Source organism: Vespula pensylvanica, chromosome 13 (assembly GCF_014466175.1).
Source record: "Vespula pensylvanica isolate Volc-1 chromosome 13, ASM1446617v1, whole genome shotgun sequence".
In the NCBI taxonomy this organism is placed as follows: domain Eukaryota; kingdom Metazoa; phylum Arthropoda; class Insecta; order Hymenoptera; family Vespidae; genus Vespula; species Vespula pensylvanica.
This window is the reverse complement of record NC_057697.1, coordinates 2,076,484-2,094,939: the sequence shown is the minus strand read 5'-3', so window position 1 is coordinate 2,094,939 and position 18,456 is coordinate 2,076,484. Positions and strand designations below refer to the sequence as shown.

Below are 18,456 nucleotides of genomic sequence, written 5' to 3'. Positions count from 1 at the left end.
TTAATTAAAGCATGCAACATGTTTTATTATTGACGTCTAAGGATTAATATTTTTTTCATGAATTTATATAAATATGCATGTATATTACGTATGTGTTCATTTTTTTGTTTATTTTTCTGTTTTCTTTTTTTTAAATAGGCTTGCTTGCTTGCTCGTTAAGTATAAAAGTGCAAACGATTATGAAGAAAGATTAGTCATTCGATTCGGTAAAAAGTGTTCATAACGTGTAAAATACGCATTATTTACAATACTACAGTATAATAATAATAATAATAATAATAATAATAATAATAATAACAACAACAACAACAATATAATAATATTAATATATATATATATTAGAAAGATAAAAGAGAAATCTACTTCATCTACAAAAAAAATCCTACGAAAGAATACAGCTCCGAAAGTTTGCCAAAGGATTTTCTTTCAAATGTATTATAAACTTCTGAAATAATTAATTAATTATTGATTTTACACACACACAGTCCAGGACGAAGCGCATTTCTTCGTTTGTACGTTACAACAGTCATAATTCAACTGTTATAAGCGATTGAAAGGCACTGGAATTAGAATTAGAATTTGAGAGGCCAAACGCTAGATGCCAATGTTATTAAAATGGAATTAGATTAGAATAATGGGCGAATAGATATATATTTGTTTTTCTGTAATCTGTTATTTTTTGTGCATTATTAAATGACACTTCGCCGCTGGCACTTGGCATGATATAACAATTGAAAAAGAATATATATATATGTATATGTATATATATATATATATATATATATATATATATATTGTTTCATCTAATCATAGAATGATCATATCATTTAATATCTAAATCTTTACAATTATCGACATTACATTTCTTAACAATATCTCTTTCTTTTTTGCTTTTTTGAGATAGAGAATTATCTTAAGAATAACAATTTCAATGCTTTAGCGATTATTATTAAGCTGTCTCCGAGAGCTACTCCAGATTCTAGTCATTTATCAATCACTATTTTAGTCTGATTAGATCTTATCATTACTATATATAGAAATAATGGAATGTGATGTTAGAGTCTCTCTTCTCTTTACAGATTGATTTTAGAATAAAAAAAATGTGTTGCTGCGCTCATTCAGTCTATCGATTAAATACAAATCTATATAGAGAGAGATGAAGAAGATTTTTAACGATTAAGTATTTTGAAATAGGTAAAATAAAATATAATGTGAATAGTTCTTCCTTTTTTTTTTTCATAAACTATTCATACGCATTATTATATTGTGAATACATGAAAAAAGACTGGAATAAAATAACAACGCCCCTATTCCTTTCCCACCCACCGTCCCTCCCTTCCTAAACCATAATCCAGCCTTTCCATTTGTCTACATTGTCTTTCAATAAAGCTGTATTAAAAAAATCGATTAGATAGTTTAGTAATGATTGTTAGTTATATATTATATATACATAAATTTTAGAAATATTTGTTGGAATGTTATTTCTCGTTTGCGAGAGAAGAAGCCATAATTAAAAGTCACAATAACTTGATAATAAAACGATACTGAACAGGGAGGTTCTATCTTTCTTATTTTTATCTATTTCATCCGTTTGTTGATTTTGTTTTTTTCTTTTTCTTCTAAGATGGAGTGCACTGAGTCGAAGTAGATTATGATCAACGACGAAAACGATGACGAAGACGATGAAAGAATAATTAGAACCGATCTGGACTTCGATTCTCGACCAGTTTCTAAATCGTCAGCAAGAACAAGATTTTTTTGAACTGACAGGTGATTGATTCAACGCAAATCTCTCACCGTCGTTTTGATCTTGCGAATCATTACCTCTCATGATCTGATCGTTTTGAAGTATCTAAAATAAAATTGATACGTATGTAGATATTTAGATACATATATAGATATCAAAAAAAAAAAAAAAGAAAGAAAGAAAGAAAACAAAAAAGAAAAAACTTTAATCCTTTCTAACACTTACCATTTTCTCTTTTGAGATATCATCAATGATTTATAAAAACGTTCAATAATCTTCAATTAAAACGTTTGAGATAAAATACTTGAAGAAAATTATACACTTGTCAAACGTATTAAATAGCTACTAATCACGTAACAACGTCCCATAAGGGCGTCACTTATTGTTAAATGCGCACGTTATTATCGTAACGTCATTGATTAAGCTAACTAACGATCCCTATTATACAACGACATCATAATCAATGCGAATGTATATAATTTGTTGGAATAATAAATTAGGGAAATATATACGGATATCTATATCAAATACAAATCTCTTTGGTCGTTCTTTATATACGAAGAACTTTACGCAACACTTATATAAATTAAACCTAGCAGCACGTTCATACGTGTCCTATACGCATGATGACGATCACGTAACTAAAATACTCGTTAATCGATAAAATTGTTTTTTTCTTTTTTTCTTCATTTTTTTTCTTTTTAATAATAATAATAATATCCCGTTTCTTATAATATTTACCTTATTTACAAGAAATCTTGCAGCCTCCTCAATATTAATATTTTCCTTAGCTGATGTCTCAAACCAGCCAACAAAATTCTTTTCTTTACAATATTCGTCCATTTTATTTGGCGTATTAACCAAACCTTCCTTCTGTTGGTCACATTTATTCGCTAAAAGTACACAAGGTATCGGTGAACCATCCGGAAGTTGTACCTTAGAATCGAGATCTTGTTTCCATTTGACCACAGCATCCAAAGTAGCGCTTCTCGTAACGTCGAACACTATGAAAGCACCTACTGCTTCCTTGTAATATACCCTTGTCATATTTCCAAATCTTTCTTGACCTAAATGGATTAGTGTTATCATTGAAAACAAATATTTCGTATTTGATCGCACAGATAAAATAATAATTTCATATGATTATTCATTCGTTTTATTCATCGAATTTACCTGCTATGTCCCACAATTGAAGTCTGATGATGGTATGGGGATCCCAATTAAGAACTTTCAATGCAAAATCAACGCCTATCGTTGCACGATAATGTTGAGAAAAGAATTGGTGTACGTATCGTTTGATGATCGATGTCTTTCCGGCTCCCAATTCACCGATTACCAATATCTTGTACAAATGCTCCCTCTTCTCTCCAACTCCAATATTTGGAGCATTGTTCTGTGACGACTGGAAACATTGAATATAAACGATATTAATTTATTAATTGAACTGATCATTGTACTCCGAACATTTCTTCTACGTCACGTCTCTCTTTATATCTTATCGTAGTTGAAACAAAAAGAAAGAAAAAAAAAAAAGAAAAAAAAATAAAGAAAAAGCAAATGAGACAGATAAAAAGAAAGAAGAAAAAAAAATAAAAGTAAGAACATTGTAGCTTTGAATATTTCTCATTGGTACGATAGGGTAAAGATCATTGGACGACTTCGTTATTGAAATTATCGTTTGGTACCTACTCGAAAAATTCATTTTATCGACATGACCCTCCGCCCCCGACATTTCAAATGTATTAATAATTTTCCCTCATCAGATACAATAAACAAATTAATGGGATTATTATCTTTTTTCTTTTACTTGCATTTTTCTTCTTTTTAAATATTGAAACGAAGCTAAAATTGAAATGATTATGGATGCGAGGCGGGAGAAGGGGATTTTTCTTAATGTTCATTGTCAAAGATATATAGATCTTCTGAATAAATGAACCTTGAACCATTTCCAATGTTTCGATTGCAGTTTCCACTTGGAAAGATTGAACACTTCCGGTCTATGCCAGATCTTCAATTCCACCTCCATATTTTTCACACGTCAAGAGAAATCTCACAAATCAATTTTTTCGTATTATTATTATTATTATTATTATCTATTTACTATTTATTAATATTATTTTTATTATTATTATTATTATTACTATTTTTAACAAGTTTTCTCAAGTGAAACTGTCGCTGGTACACTGTTGCTGACACGAAAGTCGCAATCTAAATGACTTCTACGATCGTCCGAGTTTCAATGTGTTTCATCAATGTGTTGTACTTTATGTATATATAAATTTTATACATATATATATATATAAACTTATGTATATATATATATCAAGAAGACGTTGATAAACAAGGGATTCAAGAATAATAACAATAACTCTTTCGACCTGATAGCATTCTCAAACAATAAGTACATCGTTTAATGTATATATGTATATACATATGTAGATATTCCAATAGTTCTTGAAATTTGACTAGACCGAATAAAACGTTAATGTAATTGAATTAAGCTTAAAAAAAAAAATAAAAAAGAAAAAAAAGAAAAAGAAAAAAGAACAAAGATTTGGCTACTTTTATGATTATTAAATAATATTATTCATGCGCCAATAATTATTAAAGTGACATGAATAAAGAAACAGATAATTTAACACGATTGAATGTATTAATCATTACAAAAAAAAATTTTTTTTTTTCAAAAGACTAAAAAAGAATAAATAATTAAATTTATCATTACAAATTATTACAAAAATAATTTGGTCTAGTGGCAAGAAGACTTACTTAACTCTAATAACTACTGAGCTAGTAATTATTACAATTGGCCTAAAATAAAAATTTTAACATGATTGAGTTAATCAGTTGATATATATATATATATAAAAAAAAAAGGAACGAAAGAAGGAAAAACAAGCGAACAAACAAGAAAGAAAAAAAAAAGAAAATTAGGTCAATTTCATTATCATTGGGCTCGCTTAAGATTGAATATATTATGACATAAACAAATGGCTACAAACAATAATACAAGCAGACAAGACAACAAGAGTCACTATGAGAGAGAGGAGGGAGGGAAGAAAAGAAAGAAAGAGAGAGAGAGACAAGATAGAGCACGCAAAGCCGCGTAACTCGAGAGCCTGCTAGAAGAAAGGAGGTTAGAGGGGTGGGAAGGAGGGATCAAGGAAAATGGATCGAGGGTATCCGCAAACTAGAGACCACAAGATAGGATGTCTATATCGATCTCCTCGATATCATAAAATTACCTGAGACATCAAGTACGACTATATGGTGCTAGCTAACAATAACCATTGCGAGAAACTTATTAAATCAATCCTAATCGAAAATATATAAAATAATAGACGATGACGTCAAGATTTATACGATTAATAAATTAACAACAAGAATTTTACGTAAGAGTGCATAGTTAAAAAAAAAAAAATGAAGAAAAAAAAAAAAGAAAAAAGTCAACTTGACAAGAAAGGAGAACCAGTGATTATGTAATCCCCCACTATATATCTTTTCACCCCACCCCTTCCCTTTCCCCTCCCTACCACCCCCTTGACCATCGACTATTAACTTTTCAAGGTTACATATCGTTACGAAATTAATTGGGAGAGAAAAAAAAAGAAACAAGAAAAAGAAAAAGTAAAAAAAAATCACTACATCTCATGATAAGCAGTGTGTGCGAGTGTATATATATGTGTCGTCTCAGTGAATATTGACTCGTATCACTTGTTTTACTTGAGCAGCAGTCGAAGAAAAATGATTTATACCTGGTAATTGATTATTACGTACATACATATCTCCCTCCGCCCACCCTGCTCCCATCCTTGGTGGGGATAAGAGAGAGATAGAGAGAGGGGGAGAGAGAAAGAAAGAAAGAGAAAGAGAGAGAAAGGATGGGGTCTAAAGCTAGAGCGATTCGTTTTTATCGATATTTCTCTCACCGCACTTTCCTGGCTGATAGATCTCGCTTTTTCAATATTATCATTGGCAGCTGCCAACATAGGTGCCATGGCTGATTGTAACTTGGCGTATTCGTCGTCCTGCCTATCGTAACTCTCGGTATAATCCTCTTCGATCCCAGCTAAATAACCCAATCCAGTATCCTCGTCAAAAGTACCTTCGAACGTCGAAAAAGTATCGAACTTTCTTACGCTGATGTGTCTTGCTTTTTTCTTCGACGTATTTGTGCTCTCTTCCCTTTCGTCGTCCAAATCGAAATCATGGGATTTCTCTGCCTCGTGCTTCTTACCACGATCTTCGTCTAATGTAACGGCTATTACCGTTTCACCAGAATCACTAATGTCTCTCGTACTCTCGAATAATCTACGTTGAAATATCGCACGTTTCTCTTCCAACAACGACAATTTTCTACGTAATTCTACAGGCGAAGTTTTCCTCGTATTAGTACCACCGTCATCAGACTCGGCTTTTGTCGATAATCTCTTTGGCCTCGGCACCTCCGACGATGTTGATTCCTTTCGTTGATCCGGCCATTTTGATATTGCGTAGGGTAAAGTAGATGTACAATAGATTTCGGATTTCCTTTCTTGCTCTGTACTCAGTTGATCCGGTGATTCTGTATATTTCGAGAATAGAAGAGAGAGAGAGAGAAAGAGAGAGAGAGGAAGGAGAGAAAAAAAGAAAAGAAACGGGGAAAAAGAAAAGAAAAACTAGTTGCCTATTGAATGTGTCAGCTGATAAACAAGGATTGTTTCTTCTTCTGAGATTTGATTAAAAAATTAATCACTTCTATATTTATTTGATCAGTATTTTACTAATTCACGGTATGTATTTTGTAAAATAAATGATCAGTAGACATATACATGAATGTTTTAATCGATATAAATAATTGAGTATCAGAGTTGCATTATCGATATACTTTCTTATAATACTGATCATATATTTAAAATATTGACCAAACGTTTGAAAATACTGAGCCAATAATAATGGGCAAGGGTTAAAAAATAAATTTCAATCCCCCTCCCCAAAGGTGTCACCATATTACGCTCACCGTGTTGCTGAGAACTCTTAGGAACACTCCTGATGGTCAACGACGGAGACCTGCGTTGTACTACAGTGACAGTGCTCACCGGTTTCGCGATCAGCATCTCCGGTTTCTTCGTTTCTCCCTTCTTCTCTCCTCCTTCCCTCTCCCCTACTAGTTCAGAGTCGGCTTTAGAACGATGCCGTATACCCCTGAAGACACTTTTTTCAACGTCTGATCCCTTCCTAGTAAATTTCTTGGGGCTGTCCGAGTGACTGGGCGAGTCTTGAGAGGATTGGCTTTGAGATTGGCTGCTGTCACCACCGTCAGGTGTCCTTCTCGCTTCGATTTGTTGTTGGGATCGTTGTTGCGATTGATCCGTTGACAATCGAAATTTATTGAAACTTAATCTCCGTACTAAAGAATGTGACTTTTTCTTCTTCAACGTCGCACCAGGACTGTTACCAGGTGTAACAGTAGTCGATGCAGTCCTTTGATCATCCTCCGTTTCTTCCTGTTGTTGTCGACTACGTAGTACCTTCTTGCGAGTTGAGTCTGAAGACGAAAGAGACGATTGCCGATCAAACTATTTTTTCCCTCCCTTCCCTTTCCCTCCTCCGACTACCATCACCACCACCACCATCACCACCGTCTCATCATCCTCAATTTTTGTACAATTTAATTTAATTTTCGTAAAATTAAATTTAAACTCTAAAGAATCGCCTTACGATTCGATCACAATTATTCGTCTAATAGCCAAGTTTTTATTATTATATATTAATCATAAAAAACAATATTTGGTCGTATCGAAAAATAAAATTAGATAAAAAATATTACAGGTTTCTCTTAACCTTTATCGTCTTTAGAATCAGGATCAAGCTCGATAGTCGTACCATCACCGGTTCCTTCCATCCCACGACTGGTCTTCTTCTTCATCTTAAACAATCCAGCACCATCCTTCCTAAAGCTATTCTTCAATATACCAAATCTTCCTCCACCTCCACCTCCCCCTCCTCCTCCTCCTCCACCACCACCACCTTTCTTTTTTTCCTCGTTTGATAAAGTATTACTACTTTTAGTAACCGTACTGACAGTAGTCGATGTCGTACACGGTTGGCCAGCTAAAGTATCCAAACTTGAGCTACTATCGGCAACAGTGACGTATTCACCGGAAGTACTTTCAGGATTTCTTCGTCTATCCTCGTCTGATGAAGAACGAGCTAGTACGGTGTCTGGTGAACTGCCAGCCTCGTTTCCACTTCCATTACCATGATCCATGATAGACACGTGACGCCGAGACACTTAAAATACTTTGTTTGAACCTCTGAGGAAGAGGAAAGAAAAAAGGGGGATATATGTATATATATGAATATGTTGTATGTAATCTTTCTCTCTTCTTCCTCTTCTTATTCTTCTTCTTCTTATTTTTCTTTTTACTTTCCTTTCCTTTCTATATTTCTATTTCTTTCTCTTTCTATCAGTCTCGCTCCCGTTACAACTCGGACTCCACGACTTGGCTTCACCGTGCTATCCGAGGAAACCTTAGAACAGCTCGCTTTCTCGGTTTCGATCGGCCACCAACGGATAATCCGACACGTCGTCTGTCTCTGCTGACCCCCCTCCTTTCCTTTCTTTTTATTAGTATTATTTTTTTTTTTTATTTCATTACCCTTTCCCTTCTCCTTTCTTCATACTTACTCTCGGTGAACACAACCTTCGTAATAGAACTTCAATGAAATATCGAATTGGAGAAGCCTAATTTACCATCTATTCGATGGTCGATCACTGAACGATCACTATTATTCAAAAGTAATAATAAAAAGTAAAAAATAAAAAATGAAAATGTACAAAAAAATATAACTGAACAAAATGATCGATAAAAAATGCTTGAAATGTGTTCAAGCTCGCAAGAACACTGTAAAGCCTACGGTGTTCTGGGATACACTAAATGTTGATATAAAAATCTCGAAGGTAGGTAAAGTGGGGGAAACATCTCCCTCTACCTCTTTCTTTCTCTTTTTCTCTCTCTCTCTCTCTCTTCCTTTTCTTCATAAAGTATTACATATCCTTTACTATAGATACGCGAGACAACCTCAGCCAGAGGAACCAGAACCAGTGTCAACACTAATATACCAACAACATGATCTGTTATGTTGATACCTTTATAAATACAAGACACACAATATATATATATATATATTTATGTATCAAAATGATATATATATATACATCGTCTTGATTTTATATATATACACACACAATATATCATCTTGATTTTACTTACACTTCAATCTTATGTCCATACACCTTTTACATGACCTACACTATGAATGATAATACTGACACACTGGAGTTGAAGTCTTTTTGTCAATGCATCATATATCGCATAAGTTACAATTATTCGAACAGACGGATCGAGAACAAGCCACAAATTCGTTATGTAATCACCCCAATGCCTGCAGTATATCCTATCTATCTATCTATTTATCTATCTACCTATCTATTTCTACCTCTCTCTCTCTCTTTTTCTTTCTTTCAATAGGATAGACTTATGTAAATAGTAATCACATAGCTGACTATGTAATTACTCAATTGCAACACAAGTTGGTTTAATGTCAACATTTTAACGCCACCGGTCGTTTATTTTATCATTTGCTTTCTTATTTATCGATATGATCAATATGATGACCATGATGACCATCGACAGCCATCTTGAAACTTCGTATGCACTTCCAAAGAACTTCTGAGTAGATTTATTATTCTCGTGTTTCTTTCTCTTTTGTTTTTCTAAATGTTAAGTATGTTAATTATTATATTCGTTCTAATAGTAAGAGGATTTTTTATAATAATTGCACGCGGTCAACCACCCACGTAAACGGAGAACAGACGATATGTACCATAATCACGAGGTCAGGTTCTACTTATGTTTGCTTGATACTTATATAAGATACTAGTTTTGCTGGCGATTTATATATATATATATAAAATGGATTACTATCATTTTCAAAAATAATAACTAAATTCATATCATTATTATAGAATCGTATATATTCATGTATACTGATAATTCATAAATAAGATGTATACAATAAGATAAAATGTAATAAAAATTATGAATAATACTGCAATAAAAAAAATGCTTGTTCAAAAATGAATACAATTTTTTATTTTATACACGTTCTATATACAACAATGATCGATCGTATTCTACTCGATGGATCATTCGAAAACATTTATTAACTTACTCACCTTGTGTCTTTTTTCTTTTCATTTTTTTTTTTATTTTAATTCTCAAACAAACGCGAACTAACACTAATAATTAATTCACTTACGGAATGAATAATTAATTGGACGGCTCTCTTTGATAACCACGTAAGCATTGCGACGTAAAAATATTCGTAATCGCATTTTCTATATCAATGATATTAAATAGGTATCATTTACTCACTCAATTTTTTCGAATTCATAAACTTGTCGATTTTATAACTTGTCTGATTGCAACAGAAATTAGATAATATAGAACATATTAATTATTCTATCTTATTGATAATAATTTATCTATAATGATTTTATTTTTTAAAAAGCAAGAAAAAAAAAAAGAGAAATATTTACAAGAGTGGTCCACATAAAAAATGTACCTATAGTAATTCCATCTTCTTTTTTTTAATTACAATATTATTCATAAAACTATTTTAGTATAATAATAATAATTAAAAAAAAATTGTTTCGATAGAAAAATTTTGTATAAAAAAGAAAAGAAAATATTATGTAACACTTTATATGTGAATCACTTAGGTAACAAATTTCTTTTTTAATTACCTTCTTTATCGTTTTAAAATTATCCTGATGCAATTTATTGCCACAACCAAGTTTCATATTAAGATCAAGATAAAGATGATTATTATTCAACAATTGTGGGGGAGGTTCCATGGGGGGTGGATTCGCTTCCTTTTTATGTTTCAATCGTCTTTCTGTTCTTTCTTGTCTCGTACGTAATACTAACACAACATTTCGGTCCAACATCTCTCTCTCTCTCTTTCTATCCCTTTCTTTTTTTCTAAAGAATACTTAATCTTACAATCGTAATTCTCGATTTCCTCCACGTAATCGATTATTTCGATATGATCTATCGATAAAATCGCACCTCATCGCACTTATTACACGTAAACTGCTAATTTGATTTTTCTTTTGATCGAAAAACAAAAGAAAAAAAATAAAGATCAACGTTCGATGACGAACTTCGATCGATTTAATTCACTACAATCAATTATATCCACTTCCATAATAATAACGAACAAAATATATATGCATGTATCACTACGATAATATCACTAATATCACTTTCTCTTTTCTCTTCTAATTACTTAATTAATTAATTAAGAATTACTGACTTTTAAAGAATTTTGTTCTTTTTTTTTGTATGTACGTGCCTACTGTTCCTTACCAAAAAGATACAAAAGAAAAGAGAAAAGAAAAAGCAAGAAAATATTAAAGAGTCACGTCGTAACGAGAAAGATCGTGTGTTCGCTGAGTACAAAGTCGCAGAATATATTAGTCCGAGTTCGCTGGACGTTATCGGTCCCATTCGTTATCATGTCTTTAATGAGAGTCAAAAAAATATTAAAAAATAAAAAATAATAATAATAAAAAAAAGAATATAATATCTCGTCGCACGCACGACGTTCAATTTACATGAGAGAGGGAGGGAGAGAGAACACGCAGTTTCCTAAGTACTCATTGCGTGGACCACTTCCCTATCTCTATCTATCTCCCTCTCTCTCTCTTTCTCATACACATATATATATACACACATAGAGATATATTTTTCTATGCGTTCAATGAAAAAAGATGAAAGGCTAGGAGGAGATAAGAAGAGGATGACTATCGTTCAATACTTATCAAGAGAGCCGATAGTTTTTTAATAATATAACGATTAATCATATCTATCGTTACGTTATTTAGTAACAGTCTCGAATTAATCATTAAAAAAGTTCGAGAATATAAAAAAGGACCGAGTTGGTTAAAATAGACAAATAGTGTTACGCGCTATATCGATAATTTTAATAATAATAATAAAATATGTTTAGGTAGAAGAATTATAACAAAAATAGTTCTTAATATTTCATGCGGAAAGACTCTATAGGAAACTTTTTAACTCATCTTCTTCCTTACTAATGCAATTTACTATCATACAACCATATATAAACATGTATATACGTGTGTATGTATGTGGGTGTCGGTAAAATTAGATCGAATATTCATATAAAAATATATCTAAAAAAATGTTTAATTCAAAATTAAAAGAAGATTCTCGATATCGATTTATATTTGAAGAATTTGAAACTGACCTTGTGCGGTTCACCAAAATTAACGATCCATTGAACGATCACATCTGATTGCTGTCTCTCTCTCTTTCGATCTCCTTTTTTTTTTATAATTACACGATAAAAATATCATTATTGTAGAGAAAAGAGAAAAAATAAGCGGTAAAAAAGAACCGCTTTTTTTCTATTTCTATCGATATCAACCTTTGGCGCCAATAATCTGAGCGAATGATAAGCCAGAAAAAGAGCTAATCTTTCATCTTTTTCTTTAAAATTCATCGAATATAGTACATATATTGTTCCATCCATCAAATACGAAATATATGATAATAATTACGTGTGATTCTGACGACATTATTACATCATTTAATATACGATGTATCAAATCATTATTGCGAGAGTAAAGAAAAAAAGGGAGAGAGAGGTTAGAATCTCTTTCCGAATATTGAGATAAATGAAGACAAGAAAGAAAAATATGTTTATGCGAATCTATCTATCTATATCTATATCTATATCTATATATATCTATACACACACGTTCACGCGCACGCAACATATATATATATATATATATATATATATATATATATCATACTATAAAGTAAATTAAGATTATTATATACATACATTTTTCTTGATATAAGAGCCGCGTGCTTCGGGACGAAAACTCTTGAACTCTTGAACTTTTGAACTTTTCCAAAGTTATTAAATTATTCTACGCTAATTACACGAAACAACCAAAAAGAAGAAAAAAAAACAAAACAAAAAAGATTCATTCGCTTTTGTAAGTCGCTGACGTCTATTAAGTATCTACGTATATTTGATCGGATTAGCATTGGATTAAAAACTAAGTCTTTTATTTTCGTCCACATCTGCTTTTTTTCTTACACCTCTATCTCCCACTCCATTAATACATTCTCCTTAATAGTAACAACGTCATAAATATAAATAATTAATTTCTACAAACTATATGACCCCCATTTTTTTCGATTGCAGCGCCACCATCGACGTAACTAACAATTTTGTTATCGAAAGAAAAAAAAAAAAAAAATCCATAAAAATATCATGTGTATATTTTTAATTTACAAATTTAACAACACAAATAAAAACCTAAAACTACATAAAACTCTCGCATCTTAAATTCAATTACGTTAAATGTAGATCATGAACTCTATTGTAAGCACTTCCCTACCGTCACGAAATATTCCTTTCTGATTCATTTGAAATTTACTTATTTCATCATTTATTTACATTACGATGTATTTGATGTGTGTGTGTATGCATACACCTCACATCTTAAATTGGTGTGTCTTCGTCATCATTCTCACCGACAAGTTTATCAATCAAATCTCTGATCCGATTAGATAAAGCAGACGTCTTTTCACGTAGATTATCTATAACGTCGTATCGTTTCTCGTTTGTAAGAAAGAAAGATAAGAAGAGATGACGTTTTTTTGATTTGTTATTTCGAATTGATAAAACTTGTTTGATAATGCAGTATAAGAAGATATGTATAACATTGGCATTTGTCCAAGAGAAAACAGTAGCTATTTATATATACAATATATTTTATATACACATATATGAAGAATCGTAGATCAATTTTTTTCATTTTCGTTGTCTCGCAATTTACTTGGTATTACTCGGTATTTTATTACGGGACTAAACGATCGTTGTACTTACGTTATCAGTAATAATTCTTCGTTTGTAAAGAGACGTTTCAATAATCTAATCTTCAAACATGAAGTTTAACCTATGTATATAGCTGTCCATATATATAGAGAGAGAGAAAGAAAAGAGAGAGAGAGAGAGAGAAATAGAGGAACGCATATACGTAAGTCACACGCATGCAAGCACGCACCGACTGCATATAAGAATTGAATGAGAGGCGCGAATTTCGAAATAGAACTCAAGTGCAGCGTTGAAAGATTAGATTGAGATTAATAAGAGACAAGTGTAAATAATCTTAAAAAATTCATTATTGTTTTTCTTCGTCATCGTATTTGCGTCGTTGTACTTCTTATTTGTTTCAAATAGCTTTCAAAAACATCGCGTCTGCCGAATTCGCAAAGGTTTACGAGTGTCGAACACAGAGACGTGTAGTATTGACGAGTTGGAAAAAAACATAAAAACAAAATATATAAGAAAGGTTTAATAATTAAAAACTCACCATTTGATGATGCCGAGACTCTTTGTTGTTGCGTCGATATTCTTTAAGCTGAACGGACTCGCTGTGTTGATTTTTCTTTGAATAAGAACGAGCGCGTCTCACGACCGATATAACCACGGATGGACCCATTCGGCCATATTCACAAATGTCGGCTACAATCAACAACTACAGCGACATCTTCGTATGTGTACTACTCTATAGGTACGTTGGCGCCCTCTGGCGATCTTTTCGATAACTACCATAGACGCAAATCTATTGAAAATTCGAACGAATTTATAAATATTTACAAAAAAGAAAACAAAGAAATATGGAGTATATAATTGATAAATAATATTAATATATATATACTTTTATGTCTCTTTTATCACAATCGTCATCTTCTTTTACAAAAGGATTTGTATATATTTATATATATATATATATACATATATATATATACACATATATACATATATAAAATTCATTTTTTTATTATTTAACTAGCACTGAACCAATCCGAACCCATTGCTCCAAAAAATGCTGCTGCTCCTGATTTTATCGTAGATCCAGCGGATTCGGTTTTTGTATTATCCTTTGACGATGGTACTTTCTTGCGCTAATGTTAAAAATATTAAGATATTAAACAAAATGTTTATACACACACATATATATATATATATCAAGGTCATTATGTTAATATTGTATTAATAATAAAATAGTTATAAAAACATTATGATCAAATCATGCATCACGTCTCTTCTCTTACCGTATTTATTAAAAGACGTACTTATATCAAGGGTTGATCTGAGAATATATAGATATATATAAACTAACCACATAAAATAATATATAGGATATATACATAATAATAAAATACACACATGATGGATTCTAATAAATAATAAACATGAAATTATAACTTCTTTTTACCTGAGTTTTATCTTGTATTGTTGTTGTTACTAAAGATAAATTTCTCATTGGTACTGTTATGGCAAGAGGAGGGAACCACGGTGCACCTGTACATAGTGCAAGCAATGCTGGAGAATCTAATTTATTTCCTTCTCCAGTATTGTATTCACTACGTCCTCCGAGAACCGAATGAAGTTGTTCCAAATGAGGTATTAAATTTCCAAGCAAAAGCTGCAAGACGAAAATATTTTTTTTATAAAATGTTTTACATGTAATTAAATTTTTAAATGTTCAAATAATTACCAAAGATCTCAAAACACTTTTTTTTACATTTGTGTGAATGAATGGATTGATAACATTATAATCAAATGGATCTATTTTAGAAAGTGTACTGTCTGTAGCTTTGGATGACATTTCGTTTAAGTGTTTGTTTTCACGTGGTACCATTAATAACGTACAATATTTAATATCAAATACTATTTGCAATGCTTGTTTTTGTTTAAGATCTACAATGTTGGATGTATCTTGATAGTAATTGAATAATTCTGATACTATTGCTTCGATGATCTCGTGAAGTACTTTTCTGTAAATGCATATATAAATATTAATATATACATATAAAACTCCTTTTTTTTATATATATATTTTTAATAATTACTTTGGAATTGTGTGTGGTATTATTTTATTTAAATCCTTGATCACTGCCATTAAAAATTTCTGTAGCATTATTGATGGTTGATACGGCACTAATATTTCAGTCTTCAATGTTTTACCCTCTCCAGATTCTTCTTCAATCATTACCTTTTCCCAATCCGATAAAACTGACTTTATTTTTAATCCATCAAATAATTCTTTTGACATATATTTTTCTTTATGATCAGACAATTTACTTCTGTATTTGTTGGCCCAAACAGACCATATAGAAATACTTTCTTCTTTAAGAGTATCGACTATTGTTTGCCATTTCGTATTTGTTATAGACAATCCAGTTGCTTTGGATAAATTAAAACATTTATTTAAATTAGGAGATAACGAAGTAAACGCCATAAGAAGCCTCGCTAATACTATCGTATTTATTTCTTGTTGATTATGATTGGTATTATTATTGATATAAGTATCCTTAACGTATCGTGTAAAATCTTCTATCATAGTGGTACTAACATTTTGCAAATGATCTTGAATCTCAGCTCGATCGGAAAAAGTATTAGGTATCACGGATATATTTTTAGATAATAAATTATCTTTGATATTTAAATTACATACAGTATCATATAAGTACTGTTCTAAATCTGAAAGTAATTCGTATAAACTATTGTCAAAATCTTCGCAAAGTTGTACCACATTAGGGGAATATCCTTTAGTTTTCATTAATAAGGATCTTTTGCTATCTAATCCAATATTGTGTGTTAGTTTCTGTGGTATATCGCTTGGAGAATCCTTCCAAACAAACCATCGTAAATCGTGTTCAGGAAATTCACATCTTTCTCTGGTTACTTTGTTTAATATTTCGGATATATTAGTTTTCAAATTTGTCATGGCCTCCAACCATTTATCGTGTATGATATCTAAAAACGTATATAAAAATATATGTAAAATAAAATGATTGACATACAAGACTTTTGTCTTAAACAATACGTACTTTTTGCTCTTTGACTTAAAAGTGGTTGAAAAAATTCTAACCAATAACTTATATTTGGTAAACCAAAATCCTCCCATATGATGTTCCAGTTTTCTGGTAAATTAATTCCTACAGCCTCTTCTCGTATACTGTATAAACCTTTCACAGAAATTATTAATTGAAATAATTTGACAACTTCAGTATTACAAAATTCTTGAAGCCAATTCAGCCATGCTTTAACACATTCTTGTAGATCTAATATAGAAAACTTATCATCTCCTTCTTGTAAAAACGGTTTCTCATTCGTTATAACAGATGACAAATATTTCTGTATCAAATCTTTGTTGACATCGATCTTTGAAAGTAACGAATATACTTTCTCATCCTTTATCAGAGCAATATACTGCGAAACTAAACCTTCTTGTTTATCTCCAGCAGCTGAAATGAAAAAATTCTTGTAAAGAACTTTCTTCTCAATGAAATGACAACAGTTTAAAAAATTAAAATATTAATAAACAAAACTATATACGTACTTATAAAGCAAGCATAAATTAATGTGATAGTATGAATTAGCATTTCTATACAGAGTTTTATCTTTGTCTTAACATTATAATCATTCTCATCCTTGATTATAGATTCAACAGCACGACATCTTGTAAATATTAATTTCTCTAATAAATCCTTGTATGGAGTTTTATTTAGTAGTATAAGTGATGCTAAGCAGTTTGCTGCACTCTGAAATACAAAATACCAATTCATGCTTCACTTTTAATATTTTTCAAAACAGATATAAAATTATCTATTTACCTCGGTTGATACATTCCATGATCGCAATATTGTATCACATTCTCTTAATATAATATTTTTAAATTGACCTATAATATCCCATTGCTTAAATACTATTGGATATTTCAAAGTTAACTCCTCATTACCTATTTCAAATTTTAATCTATACTTAATATGTTGAGCTAAGATAAACAATTGAGTAGCATACAATAAATTTTGGCTTTCAATATTAGACCAAATAAATTCTGGAATGTCCATTAATATTTTTATTTGAATAATCACTGCAGCCATATCTTCGGATTTCCTATGATACATTAATATAGAAATCAAAAACTATAGTTAGATTCTATGCATAATATATATTAATCAATATTAATTTATACCTGTCAGGTTCATTCTCGACAGAATCTGTTTTAAAACCAATAAGATACTTTTCTTGAAGCTCTTGAAATTTCTCCTCTGTTCTTGCTATTCTTAGACTGATCCTTTCTGCGGTAATCTTCATTTTTCCAATTGTATCTGCAGCTAATATCAAGTCACGATATCTTTCTCTAAAAAAAGAAAAGAAAAAAAAAGGATTATTAATAAAATAAAAATAATAAGAAATAGTAATGTTAAAAAATAGATAATTATTAATAAAGTTAATTTACCCGACTAGAGTACGTAATTCGATCTTCTTACGGTCACTTTCTAACTGAATTTTCTTTTGAATTTCCTCAATTTCTTTGATTGTATGCTGCTCGAAAAGTTTATTAATGTCTAAATCTAAATAATTTATTGTCGTCATTTTCATTCCTTCTTCTGTTGCGAATAATTCAAAATTCAAACTGTCAAGGGACCATTTTTAATTTATATGCAAACACGTTCACATACTTCGTTTTTTGCACGTCAACAATATATGACAAACACAGTACAGTGTAAGGAAACTAACTAAAATTAAGAAGTAAAACC

The 18,456-nt window shown here is 31.0% G+C and overlaps 2 protein-coding genes across 7 annotated transcripts; both read right to left on the bottom strand.

Moving 5' to 3' along the window:
- Positions 1-122: 122 nt before the first annotated feature.
- Positions 123-14,696, bottom strand: LOC122633889 (ras-related protein Rab-32). Of its 5 annotated transcripts, none has more exons than XM_043822336.1 (6): positions 7,571-8,567; positions 6,747-7,274; positions 5,677-6,311; positions 2,921-3,149; positions 2,489-2,814; positions 123-1,852 (listed from the first exon to the last, which is right to left on the bottom strand). In XM_043822336.1, the coding sequence occupies exons 1-6, from the start codon at positions 7,995-7,997 to the stop codon at positions 1,739-1,741; spliced, it is 2,259 nt and encodes a 752-aa protein (XP_043678271.1). In that variant the 5' UTR covers positions 7,998-8,567; the 3' UTR covers positions 123-1,738. The 5 variants fall into 5 exon arrangements, with proteins under 5 accessions (XP_043678271.1, XP_043678272.1, XP_043678275.1 ...); XM_043822337.1 differs by having other exon boundaries at positions 7,613-8,567; XM_043822340.1 differs by lacking the exons at positions 5,677-6,311; positions 6,747-7,274; positions 7,571-8,567 and adding exons at positions 14,214-14,465; positions 14,562-14,696.
- Positions 14,567-18,453, bottom strand: LOC122633888 (conserved oligomeric Golgi complex subunit 1). Of its 2 annotated transcripts, XM_043822335.1 has the most exons (10): positions 18,156-18,453; positions 17,889-18,056; positions 17,527-17,809; positions 17,253-17,454; positions 16,741-17,157; positions 15,760-16,666; positions 15,405-15,684; positions 15,123-15,332; positions 14,959-14,996; positions 14,693-14,808 (listed from the first exon to the last, which is right to left on the bottom strand). In XM_043822335.1, the coding sequence occupies exons 1-9, from the start codon at positions 18,296-18,298 to the stop codon at positions 14,985-14,987; spliced, it is 2,622 nt and encodes an 873-aa protein (XP_043678270.1). In that variant the 5' UTR covers positions 18,299-18,453; the 3' UTR covers positions 14,693-14,808; positions 14,959-14,984. The 2 variants fall into 2 exon arrangements, with proteins under 2 accessions (XP_043678269.1, XP_043678270.1); XM_043822334.1 differs by lacking the exon at positions 14,959-14,996 and having other exon boundaries at positions 14,567-14,808; positions 18,156-18,448.
- Positions 18,454-18,456: the final 3 nt, after the last annotated feature.

Bases quoted from the DNA above. Each gene is read 5' to 3' on its own strand.
- LOC122633889 (XM_043822336.1), bottom strand. From the start codon at position 7,997: ATGGATCATGGTAATGGAAGTGGAAACGAGGCTGGCAGTTCACCAGAC. The intron at 7,275-7,570 runs GTTAAGAGAAAC...TTTCGTCTTCAG, and splicing joins TGATTCTAAAGACGATAAAG to ACTCAACTCGCAAGAAGGTA. The intron at 3,150-5,676 runs GTGAGAGAAATA...CAATGTTTCCAG, and splicing joins CTATCAGCCAGGAAAGTGCG to TCGTCACAGAACAATGCTCC.
- LOC122633888 (XM_043822334.1), bottom strand. From the start codon at position 18,298: ATGAAAATGACGACAATAAATTATTTAGATTTAGACATTAATAAACTT. The intron at 18,057-18,155 runs GTAAATTAACTT...TTCTTTTTTTAG, and splicing joins GAATTACGTACTCTAGTCGG to AGAAAGATATCGTGACTTGA. The intron at 17,810-17,888 runs GTATAAATTAAT...AATGTATCATAG, and splicing joins GTCGAGAATGAACCTGACAG to GAAATCCGAAGATATGGCTG.